Here is a 15,716-nt window from a genome sequence, read left to right as displayed (position 1 = left end):
AGTAGTTCTGCCCTAGTCCCTCTGCCTTTTTAGTAACAAATTTTTTGGGGAGAGGGGGAAAGTGGCTGAGTGCCCACAGAGAATGCTCTGTGTGCCATAGGTTTGCCATCACTGCTATAGCTTATTCTGCCTCAGTTTCATTTCTTTAAAAAAATAGTGCTATTTGTTTTTCCTTAGAACTCTGCCTCATTTCCAGTGGGGAAATATTTATTACTTTCCTCTGAAATGTAGACAGATTTTTCTTGAGCCCTATTTATACAAAGATCTATCATTTGCATCTATTGGCATTTTAAAAAAAGTTTTCATTTACATTTTTATATTTACTTTTTATTTTAAATGCATAATAAAAAGAATGATTGTTGTATTATGTCTTGCAGGGACAAACAAAACCCACCATTGGTGTGGCTTTTTGTTGGAATGCTTTGTGTTTATTCATTGTTCTTTGCTTGGCGAGCAAATTTAGATATTTCAAAACCTCTTTTCTTGGGTGTGGTAAGTTTCTCACAATTACTGCAATTCACTTAGAGTTTTGTAAGACTTCATCAGCTTATTTCTTTACAAGAATTTTAAAAGTAAAAATAATTATGAGAATGCAAAATTAAATTAGGGTTACGACTTTTTAAAAAATCCATCAGTTGATTAACAGCAGGTAAATAATAAAAATAAATCCAGAGTGATTTCATTTAGTCAACTACTTTTATCCCTCCTGCTTTGTTCCCATTTAAAATATAATTATTTCTAGAATGTGAAATTTATCTCTTAGGTTGCCCTTCCTGATGCATTGTTCATCCCGGAGATGGACTCGGAGACTAGAATTGTTTATCATTCCCTACTTCATTTCTCTTTTATTGTTCCATCTGCATGAGCAGAAAATTTGTAGCTTCTCTTACTTCTTTTCTCTCTTCTCTTTTCTCATTCTCTCCCACTTGGTAACTTCATCAACTCCCATGGGCTTACTTATCCTCTCAATACAGATAACTTCCACATCTGTGCCTCCAACCCTAGACTCTTGAGTTTCACTTCTATATCACAAGTTGTGTAGTGGATTATTGAACTGGTTGTCCCATAGATAGACATTTTAAATTGAATAGATCAAAGCAAGAACTCATTATCTTTCCTCTCAAAACCTTCTGTCTCTTAAATTTCTCTGTTTCTGTCAAAGACATCACCATCCTTACCAAAGTCTATAACTTTTATGTTATCTTTGACTCCTCACTTTCCTTCTCTCCATGTGTCCACTTGGTTCCCAAGTCTTCTCATTTCTACCTCTACCACCTCTTTCACCTATAACCCTTTCTCTCTATTCACATATCTACTAACTTAGTTCAGTCAGTCAGTCAAATTAATTAAAATTAAATGCCTACTATGTGCTAGACACTGCAAGGTTCTGTGGACACTTTTTTGTGTGTGTTTGGACAGGAAAGGCATATGAGTAGTAAGGAATAGAGAGGAATTGTTTTGAAAGACTTGTATGCCATAATTAGTTCTCATGGGAAAGCATTTAAAGATATTTGCTTGTAGGGGACAAGTACATCTGCTGAATACATCTTATTCATTTAATGCTTCACAGGTAGAACGCTTCTGGATGCAGAGCAATGCAGTGGTGACTGTTCTGGCTGGCCTTGGCTTGGCCTCATTTTCCTCTCTGAGTAGCAGGATGCTGAGCGGCAGCTCTGTATTTCAATTTCTGGAATGGCTTTCAGCAGCCATTTTTGTAATCTACCAAATTTATTCTAATTACAGGTAATAAATTGGGAAGCATTTTTAGAAAAAGTTTTTTTCTAAATTTTTATTTTATTAAGTCCTTTATTATCACATATTTATGAAGAACCCAGTGTCATAGTGTCATTCTAAGATTATCTAATGCCCCTGTACTTTGTCATCCTTCAGAACCTCTATCTCTTTTACTTTATTACATTTATACAAATGTAAATTATTTGCTATTTACTATTTGCAGAATTAGAACCCCTAAAGGAAAACTGGAGTTTGGGGAGAAATAATGTAAAAAAACAGGAATCTGACATAGATGATTTAAAATATTTTGAGTTTTATTACTCCATTCATAACATGTTATGTGTCCAGAATACCATGTGCTTCATACTGCTTGTATTTGGTATATATTTAGTAATTCTTTTCCTTCTCTTACTCTGTAATAGCATTAATTATTTAATTAATAGCATTTCTTAAGTGCCTTGATAATCTTATAAGATCATAAATTTAGAATTGGAAGGGATCTAAAAGGATGTTAAGTCCTTCCATTAGAAATGAGTAAACTGAGCTCCATACAGTTCTAAATTTATTTTCCATAAGGTCCCACCCAAGTAATATGTGGGAGAGCTAGCATCTCAAGCCAGATCCAGCAACCTTTCCACTGACCAATGTTATCTTGCTTCAGCTAAAAGTCTATTTAGGATTTTAGATATTTTCATTTTACTTTTTTTGGTCAATCAACAAGAATTTATTCATAAAGCACTTACTATGTGCCCAGACATTGTGCTAAGTGTTGAGGATCTAAAGAAAGACATTTTTGGTTTTTGCCTCCTTAAGGGCAGAGATTGTCTTTTGCCTCTTTTTATATCTCTACTACTTAGTTCAATGCGTGGCATATTAATAAATGTTGATTGATTGATTGTACATCTCATGGCAGAGATAACACCTAATAATTAGGTCCATGTGAGATACATACAATGTGAAATAAGACAATCTGAAAGGGGAAGACATTAGCAACTTGGGGGAAGGGAGCAAACTGGGGAATGCCTCCTTCAGAAGCTAGGATATGAGCAGAAAGTCAAGAAATTGAGGAAGGAGAGCCAGTACAAAGATGTGAAAATGGGAGACAAATGAGAGTAAGAGTTAAGAAAGCTGAAAGATAGGAAAAGAGCCAAGTTATGAAGAACTTTAAATGTCAAGATGCTTAGATAGGATAGGAACCAAGAAAACTGGAAAAGTATGATAACTACAGATTGGGACATAACCAAAGGTAGGCTATTCATTTTTAGTTCTTAAAATTTGCTTCTGGGTGAGGGATAAATCTTTCTTTATATAAAGTATCAAAAACATGTGGCAGTATAAAATGAGAACTATAGATGTTTTATCAAAATAGCAATTAATTAGAAATATGGTTTTGTTTACAGATGTGCCCTTTTGCTTAATGGCACTATAGTGGTTATTATTCATCAGTTATTTTAAAGGACAAAAATTAAATGCTATGTTTCTTATTATTAAGTATAATGAACTTCATATTAATTACATGTAAGGATTCATTTGCTTCAGCTTTTGGCAGTGCTTCAACTCATCCTATTTTTGTTTTCATTGCAAGATTTCAGAATTCATGCCAGTTCTTCAAGTTCTAAGAAAGTCAGCTTCATGATTAAAGAGTCATACTGCTGTTATGTGCAACAGCAGATAGTTACTCTATTAATAAAGGCAGAATAAATCTATGCTGTTACTTATCTTTCTCCTTATTCCCTCTGGTCCCTTCCTAAACAGTTTAGAGAAGGGAAAAAAAGAGAGCTTTTGGTTCAGAGAATTGTTAAGATTTGTCATTTTGGGGAAGAATTCATAGGGATATTGAATTTTTGTTTTAAAAAAAGGATATTTGGGGGTAGCTGGGTAGCTCAGTGGATTGAGAGCCAGACCTAGAGATGGGAGATCCTAGGTTCAAATCTGGCCTCACACACTTCCTAGCTGTGTGACCCTGGGCAAGTCACTTAACCCCCATTGCCTAGCCCTTACCACTCTTGTGCCTTGGAGCCAATACACAGTATTGACTCCAAAATGGAAGGTAAGGGTTTATTTAAAAAAAAAGGGGGGGAGAGGGGAGATATTTCATTTTACAGTTTGAAAATTTCCCCATGAAAGAAATGGGAATTATATAGAACTATTCAAAATTCCAATTGAAATTGGAAGCCTTATTGTAATAAATGTTGCCATCCTTTAGAAATTAACCTTTCATCTTGCTTTGAAAGAGTTAACTCATCTTGAGAGATGAAGCAGTAGATTCTTTTATCAGTCATAGAACCTGGCCTCCATCTTTTCAAGTCATATGATGATTAATTTTAGAATATTTTCATACAGATTATATAGGAAAAGGGGAAGGTAGTGTCATGTTATAATTGTGGTTAAAAATATAGACTTTTAAAAATATTTTTTGTCCTTTTGATTTAGCATTTGTGACCAAAGCACCAATTATGTGATTGATAAATTTGCAAAGAACCTTCTGTTCTCTATGCCTCATGATGCAATCATCTTACTCAGAGGAGACTTACCAGGGAATTCTCTTCGTTATTTACATTACTGTGAGGGTCTGAGGCCTGATGTTTCATTGGTAGATCAGGAAGTAAGTATACTAAGAACATACTAAATATATTATAATTTTAAATTTTTTTTAATTTACAGTTTTATTTTTGCAAAGTATGCATACATACAGTTTTCATGACCTGTTTAACAATCAGCTTCTGACTTCAGATTCCTCTGGCTCTTTTGGCCATTCAAACAAGTTAATAAAGACTTCATATTTTTCCTCAGTGTATTAAGAATTGATTGGCTTCATTTTAGATTTATAATAAGATCCTAGGTTTATATAACATAAAACCATGAAAATTTTTCAATGCATAGCAAGTTTATTTTAAACATTAGTTATAATTAATAATATCTGAGCCATATAAGCAAATATATCTTGCAGGCTTAGGGATTAAAAGAAATTGTGATCCTAAAAGAAATAATTTTGTAAGCAAATAGAAATTTCATTAAACGTTAAAATTATGTTACTGTAGAATTTCTTTATGAGCTTGTTACCACCTTTTCTTAGGAAAGACATGAAAATTTCTTATTACACTAAAATAATTTTCTGGAACTGAAAATGTTTTTTAACTAGTAAGCACCATGATTTAAGGAGGATTAACTCTTCTGTCAATTCATGAACAAGCATTTATTGAGCTCTTACTACTGCCAGATACTAGTTACTGTTTTACACACTGGTGATACAAAGAAAAAGTGAAATTGCCCATGCTTCACAGAAGCTTATGTTCTGTTGGGAGAGGCAATATGCACTTAAATAAGCAAATATTGGTGACATGAGAGGCATTGTTAGGATTGGAAAGAAGGAATTGTTCTTAATTTTTAAGATGCCTCATAAATAGTTGAGCACATTTTAGAGCAGGATAAGTACTTAGTGAATTAATAAAGATTCATGACTGCTTTTAGATCTGTGATTTTGCAAAGATATGTATTAAAACTCTTTTCTCCCCTCTCTTGTTTGGGTTGAGGCCAACCTGAGGTCCATTCTGTGGTTTTATCCTGGATATATAAACTTCCCAGACTATTCTTTAGGAATATACTAGATACTATGATCATCATCAGTATTAATGAAGACATAAATCTCAAAGGTTAGGTTAACAGAAAAATGGAGATTATTATATGCTTACGTGTATCTACTTATTCATTTCAATGTCTATATATAAATTTATGCAGTACAATTTTCATAGTCTATTAATTGTATTTGCTCATTTAATTTCTTTTTAGAAGCCTGGAATTAAGTATGAAGTTATTTGTGATTTTTTTTCTGGCAGATGTTGACTTATGAGTGGTATTTACCTAAGATGGCTAAGCATTTACCAGGTATCTACTTTCCTGGGAACCGATGGAGTCCTGTGGAAGGAATATTACCTAGTGGAATGGTCATGTTTAATCTTTATCATTTCCTCAAAGTAAATAAACAGTAAGCATTCCTTTCATGTAATAGCTTTTCTAAAATCTTTAAGCTTTTCAAAAATTGTTTATGTAGCAACTGTGCCTCATCCAAAAGAACAATTTTCTACACTGATTTCCCTGTCACTGGTGAGATTATCTTTGTAATTAAATTGAATATCTATGCAGAAATAAGGCTAGGCAGAAATAAATGTTATTTTTCTGAGTGAAGTAAAAATAAAGGCAGATTAGCAAGAATAGCATATGAGATCTTAGCACAATTCAGGGAAATTAGAGATGTGCCTGCCTACTTGAAATCTTTGCAGGTGGATAGCAAATAATTAGTTTCCCATTGATGAACACCATGGCCACCTTTTTAATGTAAAGCAAATGTTTTCCAGGAATAATCACTGCCCAAAAATAGCCTAAGATTTTAAAAAAATAAGATGAAGCACTTTTATGACTAAGAAACACCTCCAGTTGTACTAGCTGAGAGAAATTATGAAAGTTGTCAATCCTCATACTTCTTGGCATACAGTTTTTGCTAACTAAGGTCAATAGTATAGTGCAGTGATGGTGAACCTTTTAGAGACTGAGTGCATAAATTGCAACCTTCACACCACCTGTGAACCCTCCCCACCTTACCCCAGACAGGGGAGGGAGGAAGTATTCCCATTGGGTTGCTGGGCAGAGGAGTGGGTGATATGAGAAATGTTCTTAGGTACAGTGGAGAAGGGAAGGGGAGCAGCCCCCTCTAGCACATGTGCCATGGGTTTGCCAACCATTGTAGTACATTTGGCCTTCCTTTGAAAGACTGGGTTTTGTCAAGACCCAGAGTTAGAAACTTAAGTGGACTCTCAGAGTATTTAAACATGTCTTTTCTGTAAAGGAATCCTGATAAATCCCTTGTGGTTTTTCAAAGTAAAATAGTAAAAGCAAAGTGATGAAGTGTTCTGAGTACTCAAAAATCTTAATACATTATAAGTAATTATTATCAATAATAATTTATTCATAATATTCATGAGAATAAAATGTATGAAATAAGCTTCTGTTAGGAATAAGTATTCTGTGAGAGCAATGTTTAATGTTTTCTAATTTCATAGATTAGAAATCATGACAATATCAAAATTAGGCAATGGTTGCTATCTTTTGTTTTTAGATTCCTAGGAACTACAAAAAGCTACTAAAACATAGTGCTGTTATAAGTTTAAATGATTTTATAGCAAAAGTCTCAATATAAATTCATGGTCCAATAAATATTAGATGAAGCTAACATTTTAAAAGTTATTTACATAGAACAAAGCTTAAAAACAACTATCATCAGCCTCTAAAAATTGGGACAAAACACTGTTTGGCCACTACACCTCATAATTGTTGAAGGAGCACTAAATAATAAGGTTTTTAGAATTAAGTTTTTTAACTTATTACTAGAAATCTTGCATGTTCTGCCTTCCAATGTGATTTTTCCAGCCTGATTTGGCATCACATTCCTGTCTATGAAATGAAAATTTAGTATCAAAAGATACATGTGAAGGGATAGATACCGTAAGGATTTTTCTCTTAAGACTTTGTTTCTAGGGTAGTTATTATAATATTGAGTAAACATACTTTTTCCCCTTATCATTTTTTTATGTTCAACTAAGATTATTTTTTAGAAAGTCTTAATAAAACTGAATTGCTTACAGATATTATGAGAAACAACCCTATGCTATGGGAAATATAAATTTAACATTTAAATCCTGAAGCTGAACTTAAAAATAAATCCCCTTTTTTTGTTTTCCATAGCAAAGAGACGTTTGTTTGCATAGGAATTCATGAAGGTGACTCAACTTGGAAAGAGAACTATTCACTTTGGCCATGGGGTTCTTGTGACAAATTGGTTTCTTCAGAGATTGTATTCAACCCTGAGGAATGGATTAGGCTTACTAGAAATATATATAATTGGACTGAAGAATATGGAAGGTATGAACAGGTTACATTTTGTTTAGATAGTTGGTTTTTTATTGAATTTTCTTTTATTTTTTCAATTACATGTAGAAAGAATTTTTGACAATTGTTTTCTGGCATTTTGTAATTCAGATTCTCTTCTTCCCTTTCCTTCCCTTCCCTGCCCTTTTCTGAGGCAGTGAATAGTCTGATATAAGTTATAGTAGTGCTCTCATGTAATTTATATTTCCATATTCCCCATGTTGTGACTAATGAAACATATTACATATACAACCAAAAACTCATAAAGGAAATAAAGTGAAGGATAGTGTGCTTTGATCTGTAATCAGATTCCAAAGATTTCTTTTTTAGCTGTGGATGGCATTTTTTCTTTTTCTCTTTTTTTCTATCATGAGTCCCTTGATTATCTTTGAACTTTGTTTTGCTGATAGTAGTTTAGTCCTTCACAATTGATCATTATATAATATTTCTTTTACTGTATACATGTAGACATGCTTCTGCTCACTTCACTTTTTATCAGTTCATATAACCAGTGATTCCCAAAGTGGGCACTACCACCCCCTGGTGGGTGCTGCAGTGATCCAGGGAAGTGGTGATAGCCACAGGTGCATTTATCTTTCCTATTAATTACTATTAAATTTTTAAAAAAATTTAATTTCCAGGGGGCTAAGTAATATATTTTCTGGAAAGTGGGCGGTAGGCCAAAAAAGTTTGGGAACCACTAAAGCCTTTCCATGTTTTTTCTGAGCTCATCTTATTCATCATTTTTTATGGTACAATAGTAATTTCCCTGTTACAACCATGTGCCCACAACTTGTTCAGCCATTTTCCATTGATAGGTACCCCTCAGTTCTTTGTCACTACAAAAAGAGTTGCTAAAAATATTTTTTGTACAAATAGGTTCTTTCCCCTTATCTATGATCTCTTTGAGATTCAGAACTAGTAGTGGTATTACTGAGTCAAAAGATATACATAGGTTTATGGCCCTTTGGGTGTGGTTCCATATTGTTCTCCAGAATGATTATATCAGCTAACAGCCCCACCAACAGTGCATATCCCCTCCAGTATTGATCATCTTTGCCTTTCTGATAGGTGTGAGGTTTTTTTTTTTTTTAACATTTAATAATTTTTAGTTTTTAGAAAAGTTAGCATGGTTACATGATTCATGCTCTTACTTTCCCCTTCACCCCCCCCCACCTCTTCCCCTCCCATAGTTGATGTGCATTTCCACTGGTTTTAACATGTGTCATTGATCAAGATTTATTTCCAAATTGTTGATAGTTGCATTGGTGTGGTAGTTTCTAGTCCACATCCCCAATCATGTCCGCCTCAACCCATGTGTTCAAGCAGTTGCTTTTCTTCTGTGTTTCCACTCTTGCAGTTCTTCCTCTGAATGTGGGTAGCGTTCTTTCCATAAATCCCTCAGAATTGTCCTGGGTCATTGCATTACTGCTAGTACAGAAGTCCATTACATTCTATTTTACCACAGTGTATTGGTTTCTGTGTACAATGTTCTTCTGGCTCTGCTCCTTTCACTCTGCATCAATTCCTGGAGGTCTTTCCAGTTCACATGGAATTCCTCCAGTTTATTATTCCTTTGAGTGCAATAGTATTCCATCACCAGCATATACCATAATTTGTTCAGCCATCCCCCAATTGAAGGGCATACCCTCCTTTTCCAGTTTTTTGCCACCACAAAAAGTGCAGCTATAAATATTTTTGTACAAGTCTGTTTATCTATGATCTCTTTGGGGATACAAACCTAGCAATGGTATGGCTGGATCAAAGGGTAGGCATTCTTTTATAGCCCTTCGAGCATAGTTCCAAATTGCCATCCAGAATGGTTGGATCAGTTCACAACTCTACCAGCAATGCATTAATGTCCCAATTTTCACATCCCCTCCAACATTCATTATTCTCCCCTTCTCTCATTTTAGCCAATCTGCTAGGTGTGAGGTGATATCTCAGAGTTGTTTTAATTTGCATTTCTCTAATCAATAGTGAATTGGAGCATTTCATCACATGACTATGGATAGTTTTAATTTCTTCATCTCAGAACTGCCTGTTCATATCTTTTGACTGTCAATTGGGGTATGCTTTGTAGAAGTTGTTTTATGTGCCTGAAATAACCTTAAGTGTTGACAAATCTTTCTATTTAGCCAACACAAAACCTGGGTTTGTACCATATAGGGACAAAAGGACCTGTTTGATCAATCTTTACCTTCTGATGTCTGCATTTCCAGTTCAGTCTGAAATGAGATATCCATAATATGGCTTTGATTAGTAAAAAAAATATATAAAAATTACATTTTAGAAACTTTTACTTAAGGACTGAAAAACTTCATTTTTATTGCCATCCTTTGTATGAAACCACTTTATCTTCATGAGAACCATCAGTGGTCTAGAAGCTTACAGATAGCCTAGAAACTGATGTGCCTCTCCATAGCAATAATAAGAATTATACCAGCAGCAGGATGAAGATGTGGGTACTTGTCCTGTGTCCCAGGGAATACAGATTTGAGGGTTACTCCTAAGCATAATCTCTTGCTTTTCACTTTGGAAGGTAGAGTAATAGCAGTAGTAGGAGTATCAGGGCAAAAAATGATTGGGATGAAAATGAGGACCCCTACCTCCCAGGAAGTACAGAGATAAATGCCTTCACTTCTCCCAGTTGTTCTCTAGTGGTTCAGTTTAGAGGATGGAGTGATAGTAGCAGCAGGAGCATATGTTTATTTATGGGACCTTCCTTTCTGCCTTTGCCCACCTTAGGGTATATTCCCAGCAGTAAGAAATATGGGTTAAAAGGCACGGACAGTTTAGTTAGTTTGTTAACATAATTCCAATGTTTTCCAGAATGAAAAGCTTTTGCCTTCCAAAAACCCCTTCAACCTTCGCTGTTTCTATCTTTTGTCACCTTAGCCAATTTCCTGGGTTTAAGGTGATACCTCAGAATTGATTTGATTAATTTGGAGCTGTTTTTCATATGTTTGTTAATAGTTTACTATTAAAAAAAAAACCTATTTGTTCTTATCATTTCACCACTTATCCATTAGGAAATGGCTCTTGGTTTTGTATATCTTTGTTAATTCCCTAAATATCTTGAACATCACATTCTGACTTGATGCAAAGAAGACTTCCCAGTTAAAGTTTCCTTCAGCTTCACTGTGTTTATTTTCATTCATACAAAAGTTTTTCAATTTCATATCTTCAAAATTATTTATTTTATCTTCTTTAATTGTTCCATTCTTTAATTGGTTAAAAATTTCCTCCTAGCTATAGATATGAAAAGCACCTGATCCCCTACTTCTACATTTTAATATGTAATCTGTTTTGTTGTAATGGAAGACTGTATCTTAGAGACAATAATTCATTAACTTTTTGTGTAACTGCCAGAAACAAATGATTTTATTCTAATTATAGGTTTGACCCATCTTCTTGGGAAGCCGTAGCTAATGAAGAGATGTGGCAAGCAAGGTGATTCTATATTTGTATGCACTTATGCTTTTAGTGTGTTTTGAAATAGTATAGAAAAGTGGCTGAAGTTAAATTTCATCCCATTATGATAATAGTGTGTGCTGAAATTTTATTTAATTAATAGTGTATACATAATGCAGAATTTTGTGAGTATATGTCTTAAGAGGGGCAAAGATATATTGTATATTTAATTGCTTAGTCCTGCTTTGTAACTTAATGCATTTTAGGGAGAGATGAACAAAATAGATATGGAGCTCAATATGTATATTAACTTGTGTGCTGTAAATGATTTGAAGGACTTATTGTATAAAAAATGTATACCCACCCTTGAAGAATTTGGTTTCATATTTGAAGAACTAGATTACAGTTGTGACAAATGCTTCTGAGATATGCTGATTAACTGAGATTCCTTCTCATACTACCTCTTGAATGAAATATAATTTATCCGGAAGAGAAAATTGTTTATAATAGATAATTTGATTTTCTCAGCTGGTATTTCAACTTAAATGTCCATAATGATGAAAGTGTCAATATTAGTATACAGAAAACATGATTTGTACATTTATTGTCTATGGGATACTTTCCAGATTTATCTTTGATGTGAAATAGACTATATTTAGCTAAGTAATTAATTCCATGATTTTATTTACACATATTTTCTTTTCTAGGATGAAAACAGCATTCTTTATCTTTAACCTTGCAGAAACTGCTAATATACCTACAAATATGAAAGCAGAACTTTATGCTCTTACATATAATGTATGTGATTTTATAAAACATAGTTTTGATTTGGGAATGGTAATATGGGAGACTTATAAAGAATAATTCATTCTTTTCTCTTCATCTTCTTGGGCCATTGTAGAAGTGGTAAGCTTAACAGGTATATGGAAAAATACTCAAATATATCATTTTACAAATCAATTTGCAAGCATCAAGTGAATTTGTAAAGAACAAGTCCTGCCAAATACATATAATTTCCTTTTGTCTGATCTATCTTGACTTATATGCTATTGGCTATGAATGTAAATTTTTTTTTTTTAAAGTTGCAAAACAGTAGCAATAGCTATTATTTCTGTATTACTGGTGTTGGGCTAACTTACATTACTAGGCAAGCTCTTTGTGACTGGAGTAGGGAGGTCAGAGGAAAAGCTTCCAACAGCTACAGTATTATTTAAAGTTTTTCCCACTGAACCATTGAAATTGACTTTTGAGTTTCCTAGATTAAGTGGTCTAATGGACCTATTCTATAGAAAATGAAGATACTTTGATAATAGGGATTCCCAGAACTAGATTTTGGGAAAGTTGAACTATTATTCCCTATTTCTTAAAGGGACAATTTTGAATCTACTCAGCTAGAATATATGGTCATGTATTCAGATCAAGAGGAGAATTTGCTCTTTTGACTTTATATCAATAATTGAAGGATTATATTACACAAGTTGTAAGCAGTGGTTCATTGTCAAGCCTACATACAATTATAAGACATAATGTGAAGCAGAAGAAAATACAGTGGCCCAGTAGACTTCATAAAATAGGTGTTTGGTTTTTTCCCTAGGTGATGTATTCAAAGGTCATCAGTCTTTTCATTTTAGGTCCTTTTCCCCCAACAGCCAAACTGCTCTGTTTTCATCTTTGCCAGACAATAAGAGGGATAGAGATTGTTTAATTTTTGTCTTTGTATCTCCAATGCTCAGCCTAGTACCTGGCATGTAGAAGCTAAACATTTAATAAATCCTTATTGAGTGAGATAATTACTAATTAGTTGTTAGATAAGCCTCTTAATCCCTCTGGAGTTCCATCTATAAAAAGACTAGGTGATTTACAAGGTCTCCTTCATCTTAAAATTTATGATTCTATGAAAAACAAGTGGCAAGATCTTAGGCTCATTGCTTTTATCATGTCAATAATCTGATCTATAGCTAGCTAACTTGCTTGGTTTTAATATTATTGAAAACATGATCATATGTTTGATTTCTGTTTGGCCTAGCTAGATTTGCTCTGTCTTATGACTACAAGTCCAGTCCTAGCTATCTGTTCTCAGATGTTCAATCACAATACTAGGCAAATAATGTGAATGTTTCATTACATACTCATCACTACTGCTGGGAAGAATGTTCAGAACAAATGTCTGATTGGTGATGAGTCAGTAGCAAAAACATTAAATATGAAGAATAACATAATTATTTACAGTGGCCCAGATTAAAAGGTGATAAATTATCAAGGTCAAGTTTGTAAGTTCCCAGGTGAAAACAGACCATGGTAGGGAACAGGAATGATTAGCACCTTAGAAACTTGAATTCAAATTCAAAATACTTTAGTATGTTGAAAATGTCAGAAACAGTAGAATCTGTGTGATACCTCACTTAGGAAAAAATGTAATTAGATGAGAAATAACTTACTTCATGTGATATGGAAGATACATTTCAGTAAGTCTTAGAAGAAAAGAAAATTATGAATTAATAACAAAATATAGTTAAAAGAATAGTATTATATGATACAGCAGAGATCATCACATATAGAACTTGAGTTCTTAATTTTCTCAAACAGTTGGTGAATTCTTTTAAACTTGGAGAAAATTCATGTAAGAAGAGCAAAGGTTAGAGATAAAAAGACCTATAACAAAAGGATAGAAGAGCTTTGACTATTTCACCTAGAAAAGATATACTAAAAGTTTGCTAAGTGATGTTCTTCATGTATAGCAATGTAAATAGTGACCATTTTCTCTTCCAGTGTCTAAGAACCAGAAGAAATGAGCTTAAACTACAGAACTAAGCATTTAATTTAGCAGTAAGAAACAACCTTCAATCAGAACTGTTAAACATTAGAATAATTTATCAAAAATAGGTTATGGAAATTCTTTTTCTCAAGTAAAAGGTCCCTAGTTGGTCTGGTATGGCTCAGGGTGAGTGAATGGGATAATCTGTTAAGGCCCCTTCCAACCCAGTAATTCTGTAAATGTTACCCTATGCAAAAATAATACCTTCCCTCTAGTGAAAGTTTTTTGCTCTATTTTTTTAACCAGTCTAATGATAAGTTCATGTTCTTCATAAATCTAAATCTTAACATGGAGGTCTTATTAAAGCTTTGAAATCACTAAGCAAGTAAGCATTTGTTTTTTGCAGATTTCTGTCTGACGTTTTGTTTATTAGATTCTGATAGTGCCTTTCTTCTTGTTTCCTCTGTAAAACTCAATTATGTGAAGTCTGTTGGACCTCTCAATAGACATGATATCTCTGGTGCTTAAAATATGAATGCCTAAAGGGAAAATGACTAACTCAGAGTTAGAAGATAGTTTCAACCTGAAGTTTAAAAAAATGTAAACTTTTGGAATTAAAGAATGCACAAATTTGAACATTGTACCCAAAGACAATATTAAAATTGTGAATTTGTTGAGAGCTAATGTAGGAATATGCTTTAAAAAACAGCTTTTAAAAAATAAGTCAACTGTAAAGGATATTTTTTCCTCTGACAGCTAAATTTAGAGTTTCCAACCTTTCTGCCTGTTGAGTAAATAGCTTTCCATGAATTACAGCTAAATCCCTTTCCCAGAACATCCTTCTGGAGGAAGAGCATTCTGTTCTAACACAGTGTGCCTTAGATTTCCCCCAGCAGTATCCTAAAAAGCCCAGAAGCAGTTTTATATGAAACATATTTGCCACCTGTTACTGTGACAATTACAGTAACATCTTCACATTTTCTGCATCATGCAGCAAATATTAGATTTTATTGGTTTCTTGACTTTGTTGATATGTATGTTATCTATGCGTTGTTTTTTTTTAAGTTTAGGAATTGTTTATCATACAATTAAATAATAAATATGCATTTTTTTCCAGCTATATAAGGAAATCGTATATCTACAAAAGAAACATCCAGCAAATTGGCATAAGAACTATGCCATAGCTTGTGAAAGAATGCTTCGTTTTCATGAAATCGATGTGAATCCTGAAGTCCTTTTATCTGAGACTATCAAACATTTCCACCTCTATGTGGAGAAAGTACAGGATGATCCACAGCAGGCTGACATTTTAGAGGCTCTTAAGCACCTCAGAAGGGAACTGCAGGGGCTAAGAAAGACCAAAAGAGTCTAAGGCAGCAACATTTAGAAAAACGTGCCTGTGATCTTGCCTGATGATCCAAAAGCTCAAGAATTGTCTAACTTTTCTTTCCATTCTCATAAAAGAAATTTTAAGGAACCAGAAAGCCAATGATAGATTCTGGAAATAATGAAAGTATTAATGTGGTAACTTGTCACAAAATAATAGACAAATGTTCCCTGTGCTGTTTAGTGACGAGGATTTAAGTTCTTCTGTGTTATCAAAAATGAGGAATTCAGAGAATATTGCTAGAAAATCTTGTTAAAATAATCATGCATAAAATTATTCTGTGTTTTGTAGGAATCAGAGGTAGAATTAATGTTTTCCCTATTTTTGTATCCTTAAACTTACTCATTCAGAATTCAGGAACCTTGTTTTCCTATGGCCAGCTCTACAAAGTGTAACATATTTAAAAAGAAATCTTAAAACTTTTCTAATTCTTGCCATTGAATTTTGAATAGGAATGAAAGTCAGCATATGACATTTTCCCCTCTTTCTCTCAAATCACTTGGT

At 33.6% G+C, this 15,716-nt stretch overlaps 1 protein-coding gene across 1 annotated transcript in view; it reads left to right on the top strand.

Annotated features, from left to right (window-relative positions):
- The window catches only part of TMEM260 (transmembrane protein 260), a 91,526-nt gene extending 76,329 nt beyond the window's left edge, over nucleotides 1-15,197 (top strand). The window contains exons 9-16 of the mRNA XM_044662049.1: nucleotides 378-492; nucleotides 1,571-1,743; nucleotides 4,168-4,339; nucleotides 5,571-5,719; nucleotides 7,474-7,650; nucleotides 11,056-11,109; nucleotides 11,778-11,868; nucleotides 14,943-15,197. Coding sequence (XP_044517984.1) covers nucleotides 378-492; nucleotides 1,571-1,743; nucleotides 4,168-4,339; nucleotides 5,571-5,719; nucleotides 7,474-7,650; nucleotides 11,056-11,109; nucleotides 11,778-11,868; nucleotides 14,943-15,197 — 1,186 coding nt within the window. The remainder of the gene's footprint in view (nucleotides 1-377; nucleotides 493-1,570; nucleotides 1,744-4,167; nucleotides 4,340-5,570; nucleotides 5,720-7,473; nucleotides 7,651-11,055; nucleotides 11,110-11,777; nucleotides 11,869-14,942) is intronic.
- Nucleotides 15,198-15,716: the final 519 nt, after the last annotated feature.

Source organism: Gracilinanus agilis, chromosome 2 (genome assembly GCF_016433145.1).
Source record: "Gracilinanus agilis isolate LMUSP501 chromosome 2, AgileGrace, whole genome shotgun sequence".
Classification (NCBI taxonomy): Eukaryota; Metazoa; Chordata; class Mammalia; order Didelphimorphia; family Didelphidae; genus Gracilinanus; species Gracilinanus agilis.
The sequence above is the reverse complement of the archived record's forward strand: the minus strand, read 5'-3'. Positions and strand labels throughout refer to the sequence as shown.